Source organism: Capra hircus, unplaced genomic scaffold (assembly GCF_001704415.2).
Source record: "Capra hircus breed San Clemente unplaced genomic scaffold, ASM170441v1, whole genome shotgun sequence".
Taxonomy (NCBI): domain Eukaryota; kingdom Metazoa; phylum Chordata; class Mammalia; order Artiodactyla; family Bovidae; genus Capra; species Capra hircus.
This window is the reverse complement of record NW_017189928.1, coordinates 1-7633: the sequence shown is the minus strand read 5'-3', so window position 1 is coordinate 7633 and position 7633 is coordinate 1. Positions and strand designations below refer to the sequence as shown.

The window sequence follows — 7633 nt, the reverse complement described above, 5'->3', positions numbered from 1 at the left end:
CACAAACTGAAGTAAAAGTTGCTGCTGCTGCTAAGTCGCTCCAGTCGTGTCCGACTCTGTGCGACCCCATAGATGGAAAACTACCAGGCTCCCCCGTCCCTTAAGCTGTCATTTAAAGAATGTTTGTTAAAATATTTGCTGAAAGATGATACCGCAACATTATTGATTTTAAATTATTTCTGTTATACATTCAAGTCTCTGAAAACTGTCAGAAAGTAGTATATACCAGACTGTTAAAATGATTCTTGCTGCCGAGATTACTATCCTATCAGACCTGTAAAACCTGTAAATCACTTAAACTTCAAAGTTAAATGTGAATTCTTTCCTTACTATTCTACCTCGTTGCTGTTCACACATTGTCACTCATGGAGCAGAATTTTCAAAATTACTCATTCAAATAAGCTTGTGAAAAATGTGGCACACTGAGCCCACTCCAGAATATTTGGATCAGGAAGTGCTTTTTAAAAATATTTCCTGTTTCCTTTGATAGTCAGTTTATCGTCTGTCAACTGAGTACAACACTCAAAAATAACTATGCCAATGTTGATCTGATCATATGATTTCTCCTTTCAAATCAGAATAATTTCTGTAGTGGTTCATGGATCGTATCTCATCCTCTTTTCTTGGGGCTAAAAATGTGGTAGAAAATATTACTGTGTAAAAATTATATTCTTGTGTAACACCAGACATTCTCCTAAATCAAAACCATTTCTCTTGCTGGTTTCCTCTTGGGTCACATTAGGAAGTCTTCCCATGGCCACATGGCACCTGTACTTTGCATTTCAGGGACGGCTGACATTCCAGGATGTGGCCATAGACTTCACTGAAGAGGAGTGGGAATGCCTGGACCTCGGGCAGCGAGAATTGTACAGGGACGTGATGTTAGAGAACTACAGGAACCTGGCCTCCTTGGGTGAGGATAACTGCCTTCCAGAATCCCTTCTCTACCCACTGGGTTTTGGTTCCTGCATTTCTAGAATGTCTCCTAGAATCTTCTGCTCCTTATAATAGTTTCAGATCCCCGCTTTCTATGGGAAAATGGATATTTATGAGTTGAGAAAGAAGACTTCATGATGATTCATTATGATTCTAACTTTTCCTTGATGGAATCTGCCTCCTTCTTCTAGGTGAGTGGTAATTCTGTAGGTTCTGTGGTATAAAAGGGATGCCACTCTCCTTTATAAATCAGATTTCTCCCACTTACTTACTTTGGCCTTAGTAGTACTTGACTAGAATCTCAAGAACTTTTCTTTATGTATTTGTTAGTTAGAAAAGTGCTTCGATAAAGTATTTGGGGATATAACTTTCTAGGCTATATTAACATTCAACCATGCCTTCTCTAGAATATTAATAATGTAATAAGCAAGGTAACAGTCATGTCTGACTCTTTGCGAGCCTATGGAATAGTCCATGGAATTCTCCAGGGCATAATAGTGGAGTGGGTAGCCGTTCCCTTTCCAGAGGATCTTCCCAACCCAGGCATCAAACACAGCTCTCCCACAGTGCAGGTGGCTTCTTTACCAGCTGAGCCACCAGGGAATTTTAATACAGCTTAGTAAATAATGTCCCCACATACTTTAGTTCTAGGCTGTATTAACATTCTACCATGCCTTCTCTGGGCTTCCCAGGTGGCACTAGTGGTAAAGAACCTGCCTGCTAATGCAGGAGACATAAAAGAAGTGCGGTTTGATCCCTGGGTTTGGGAACGAACTCGTGGAGGAGGACATGGCAACCCACTCAGTACTTTTGCCTGGACACTCCCATGGACAGAGGACCCTGGCGGCTACAGTCTATAGGGTGGCAAAGAGTCAGACGTGACGGGCGCGACGTAGCACATGTGCCTTTTCTTCTCACTTGAATACATATTAGATTGGAAACTGATGAATCTCTAGCAAAACGAATATTCCTTGTCCTGATAGCAGGTCTTGTGGTCTCTAAGCCAGACCTGGTCACATTTCTGGAGCAAATGAAGACTCCCTGGGATGTAAGGAGACTGGAGACGCCAGCCGTATACACAGGTAGGGGTCAATGGATGAAGCCGACCAGTCCACAACAGGAACAGGGATTAGTGAGGAATTCATCTTTATCATGTGGTTTGGGAAGATCTGCTTCAATGGAAATGATTTTAGAGAAGTCTGGGTTTCTTTCTGTTGCTGTCATAGGCGGATATCACCTGCCCCGTTCTGTCTCTTTAAATCATTCCTGAATTCATCTCCAGTGATTACTTTTCTCAATCACAGTGAGAACTGAAACCCTTCTCTTGGCCGGTGACAACCTGCATGAATCGATTACTATTCCATTTCGTGGAGGGCGGGGGGCCCCTCGGAAAACTGAACATTTCTGAAAAACTCTAAGACGCTCCTATGAAAATTTCTACCTCTAGATGACAGTGTGTGAGCGGAATTGAGGACATACTGCCAAAGTTCTAGGAATATTGGGGACAGTTTTTTTTTTTTTTTTTCTGACTTATAATTCCTAAAACACTGGAAGCTACAAATATGATCTTATAAATTTTAAATTCAAGTAATTTCTTCACTGTATAAACCAAAACCTCCCTAAAGAGAAAGAATGCCAATCTCAGGATTACTTCAAAGTTTCTGTTTTCTTCATATGAACTCATATGAAATGTTAAGTGTATCTGCCCCAATTCCTCAATGCTAAAAGGCTTAACTGAACTGAATTGAACTGAAAAGACTTAAATATATTCAATTAACTCAAAAAAATTTCAAATAAATTGGCATAAGAGCTTAAAACGTTTTCCACCAAATTTTTAATGGTTTCAAACTATTATAATGTTTCAGTATAGAATCTTTTTATAACGTTCTTATTGGAGTATAACTCATTTACAATGTTGTACTGCAAAAAGAATCCATTTCACATATAGATATCTACTCTTTTTAAGATTTCCTTCCCAATTCGATCTCCACAGAGCATTGATAGTGTTCACACCATACTTTGAAAGTCTCATTTCTTAATTTCTCAAGAACTGCTTCTTTATTTAATGAATCTTGTTATCAACTTCCCCAGACTTTGTCCTACATGTCCTTGCTTTCTGATTAGACCTATGTCAGTATCATTTATGATTTTTATATGGAAACATCATATAGAACGTGCTAAAATAAAAAGTGGTTAAGGAATTAGAGGGCACCTAGTGGCATCAGCATTTAAGATGACTTAAGTGGAAGAGTAATCATTAGACTGCCTGTCTCTTCTTCATTTAGTGGTTGTTGTAGCTTTTTGTCTTGCTCCTTCCTCTACACCATACTTCTTTGTCATCCCATTTTGTCAAATTTTCTGGGTTTGTGGTCTGTTCTGCAGGCTGCAGGATCCTAGCTCCTCTTGCTCTGTTGTCTTCCCCCTAGGGGGTGAGGTTGGTCCACAGGCTTGTACACTTATCCCCTTGATCTGGGCTTTGATTGCTGTTATTGTGACCCGTGCCTCCCCAAAATATTGAGGGGAATTTCCTCTTGGCTCTATGGTTGTCACTGGTCTGTTGGGGTGGGGTCTGCTTCTTGGTTTGTGGAGAAGAGCCCCCAGATGTGTTTCTTCGCTGTGATTCTGATCTGTAGTCAAGGCAGGTAGGATTGGAGGACACCCACTGGGAGAGAAGCCACTAAGCATTGCTCTTCTGGGATTGTTCACCTTGGGGTGTGCTCAGGCACTGTGTGAGTCTCATGTGACCCCATGTTGGCACTGCATTGGCCCCCCTTCAACCATGGGCATGCTGGCACATTGCTGTGGTGCCAGCAGCTTTCACTTTTAGGGATTTACATAAACTGTTTGTGAAAGCAGAGAGATGTGCCTCCTCAGATGTTGTTTTCACTGGAACACCAGCAGAGATCCAGTGAACTCAGGTCCCAGAATTGCATTCATGGAGCTGGACCTGCTGTGGTGCTCTGGGGGCAGCTCAGACTCTAGCCTGGCCCTTCCCCCTAGTATACATCCCCACAAAGTCTACAGCTGCTAAAGCTACACCTCCCATGTCTGTGGGAGCCCTGGTTGTCCATTCAGATGTTCTGTACGGGCTGAGTTGACAAAACCAGTTGCAGGTATAAAAGCATGGTTTGTGTAACCGTTAGGAGAGACTTCAGTTTTCCTTCCTTAACCCTGGGGCTAGCTGAGCTTTCAGCTGCTTCTATGTGTGTGGGCCACCCACAGGTGTCTGCTCCAGAAGCTGCCCCAGAGCACAGGAGTCTGCTGATTGTGGAGGAGGTGCAGGGGGGAGGCTGTGGCTGGAGCTCAATAGAGCCCACCTGGGTGGTGGCCCTTCCTAATGCTGGGAGAGGAGGGGCCAGCACAGGGGAAGAGGGGCTGCAATGGCGGGTCTTCCCTTTGGGCATCAGTCAACAAAGGCGCTCTGCTCTCTGGTGGTCAGGCTTCCTCCATAAGCATTCTAGTTATAGAGCTCGTCCATCACCCCCGGCCCCTCAGGTTGTCTGCTCACAGCCCACAGCAGTCCTCTGCCTGGGTCTGCTCTCCAGACCCCACATTTCAGCACCCAGCCTTTGATGCAGCAGCAGATACCCTCTCAGGCTGGGTGGGCAGGGCTGGCATCAGTACCCTGTGTACAGGTCTCACTCTGTCCTGCTGCCACAGACTGTTGCCGTGTTCTCTTCCCACAGAGAATGAGGCTCCCCTTCTGTCCCAGCTGAGCTCACACCAGCCCCAGTAGATAGGAAAGGTAGATAAGAAAACTTTCATTTGATGTATTTCAGCTGTGTCTTCTCACAACACCTGTGGTTTGATGTCAAAGAATCAAAGATTAGAAAACTTAATCCAAGAAGCAAAGCTAGGAATATATGAAAGAGCTTACCTTGGAAATGAACATTTAATGAAAGTCCAGGAATATATGGGGGTATGTGAAAGACCGAGAAGATGTTTATATGGACAGAAAGAAACCAAGACAGTTTCACACAATGCGGACATTACTGCCATAAGAAATGAGCAATGTGAGTCAAACTGTGGAAAACACCCATTTCAGTTATCAACAGCTGCAGAGAAGTGTATCTGTTCAACCAAAGGCTTAAAGCAGTTTTTGAAACATACACATTCTCTGAAGGGAAATGTGAAAAATCTAGAAAGTCATCCAGTCTCTATTGCAAATCCTCATGCAAACCACTCTGAACACAGGCTTCGATTACACATACATTCAAGCACGTCTGAAAACCAGAAATTTAATAATGATGGGGAAAACTCACAAAATAATGAGCTTGAGGGATCTGTGACCAAGGGGTCATTATTCTTCTACCAACAGACTGTTTCTCTCCATTCCAAAATGTGTAATGTTGATATTAATGGAAAAGAGTTAATCCCACCATCACTGTTCAATACACATCATGATACGGTTAATACGGAACAACTTCTCACGTGTAATAACACGAGTCAGGCCTTAAGTAAGAGCTCTACCCCAATAATTACAAGAATATTTACGGTGGAGTGAGAAGCCATGCATGCAATGAAACTGGGTGTAAAACTGAACAAGACTCTCACCCTATGAAACATCATGGACCTCAATCTTCAGACAGAGATTCTAACAAAAGTACATGTAGGAACATCTTTTATCAAACATCAAGTCTTCCACTAAATGAGAGTACACATACTGGAGAGAAGACTTACAATTGTGAATATGGTGATGTTTCTAATCAGTCTTCAAATCTCACTCAACAGCAGAGTATTCAGAATCCGCACAAAAGTTACAAGTGTAAGCAATGTGAGAAAGCCTTTACTAACTCATCCAGTCTAAGTAGACACAGGAAAATTCATTCAGGATGGAAACCTTTCAAATACACAGAGTGTGGCAACACCTCTAAGCAGAATTCAGAGCTTAGTCAAGATCAGCAAATCCACACGGGCAAGAAACCTGATGAATGTAAAGAATGTGAAAAAGCATTTATGTGTTACTCAAACCTTAGTCAACATCAGCGCATTCACACTGGGGAGAGGCCTTATAAATGTGCAGAGTGTGGCAAAGCCTTTAATCAGAAGTCATATCTTAGTGATCACCAGAGAATTCATACTGGAGAGAAACCTTATAAATGTAAAGAATGCGGAAAAGCCTTCAGTCGCTGCTCAACTCTTACTCAACACCAGCGAATTCATACTGGAGAGAAGCCTTGTAAATGTAAGTGTTGTGGCAAAGACTTTACCAAGCACTCTCGTCTTACTCGCCATCAGAGAATTCATACTGGAGAGAGACCTTATAAATGTGAGGATTGTGGCAGAGCGTTTAGACAGCAGTCATGTCTTACTAAACATCAAGTAATCCATACTGGAGAGAAATCTTATAAATGTAAAGAATGCGGAAAAGCCTTCAGTTACCGCTCAACTCTTACTCAACACCAGAGAATTCATACTGGAGAGAAGCCTTATAAATGTAAAGAATGTGGAAAAGCCTTCAGTTACTACTCAACTCTTACTCAACACCACCGAATTCATACTGGAGAGAAGCCCTATAAATGTTTAGAATGCGGAAAAGCCTTCAGTCAGTACTCAAATCTTACTCAACACCAGAGAATTCATACTGGGGAGAGGCCTTATAAATGTAAGGATTGTGGCAAAGACTTTAGCAGTTACTCAGGTCTAACTTACCATCAGAGAATTCATACTGGAGAGAAGCCTTATAAATGTAAAGAATGTGGAAAAGCCTTCAGTTACTACTCAACTCTTACTCAACACCACCGAATTCATACTGGAGAGAAGCCTTATAAATGTATAGAATGTGGAAAAGCCTTCAGTCAGTACTCAAATCTTACTCAACACCAGAGAATTCATACTGGGGAGAGGCCTTATAAATGTAAGGATTGTGGCAAAGACTTTAGCAGTTACTCAGGTCTAACTTACCATCAGAGAATTCATACTGGAGAGAAACCTTAGAAATGTAAAGAATTTGGAAAAGCCTTCAAAGCACTCACGTCTTACTCACCATCAGAGAATTCATACTGTAGAGAAACCTTAGAAATGTAAAGAATGTGGAAAAGCCTTCAAAGCACTCACGTCTTACTCAACATCAGAGAATTCATACTGGAGAAGTGGCAAAGGCTTTAATCTGAGCTCTCACCTTATTAGACAGAGAGCACGTACTGGAGAGAAACCCTACTAATAAGTGATGGAAGAGGTTTGTCCTAAACATACACTTCAGAAAATACAAGACCATTTATTTAAGGAAGATAAGGAATGACATAAAGAAAATGTAGAAAAGTATTTAATAAAAATTAAATCTAAATAAATATCAGAAATTGCACACTGGAAAAAGTGAAGGTCGCTCAATTGCTTTCAACTCTTTGCAACCCCATGGACTGTGTCCATGGAATTTTCCAGGCCAGAATAGTGGAGTGTGAGGTGGATTTTTACCAACTGAGCTATCAGGGAAGCCCCGCACATAGAAACCATTTCATCAATTCTGTTTTTTGAAGTTCCTCTTCAGGAGAAGTATTGTAGATAGTAATCCATAGTTAAAACAGATCGAAAAATTGATATGTTAGTATGGATCACAAGATGAAGGTTGGTATTTAGAAATGTACAAATATTAGCAATATATCTTTGTTTATATTGACATGATTTGTGATTGTTTGAAAACCAAAATCAATGTGATTCAACTCTCAAATTACTCCATGCTGCTATGCTTCATTTCTAG

At 41.5% G+C, this 7633-nt stretch overlaps 1 protein-coding gene across 1 annotated transcript; it reads left to right on the top strand.

The window, feature by feature from the left end:
* The first annotated feature begins 863 nt into the window (after positions 1 to 863).
* LOC102188032 (zinc finger protein 98-like) lies at positions 864 to 6873 on the top strand. The gene is made up of 3 exons (XM_018044930.1): positions 864 to 913; positions 1923 to 2018; positions 5768 to 6873. Exons 1-3 carry the CDS (start codon positions 880 to 882, stop codon positions 6871 to 6873), a joined length of 1236 nt encoding a protein of 411 aa, XP_017900419.1. The 5' UTR covers positions 864 to 879.
* Positions 6874 to 7633: the final 760 nt, after the last annotated feature.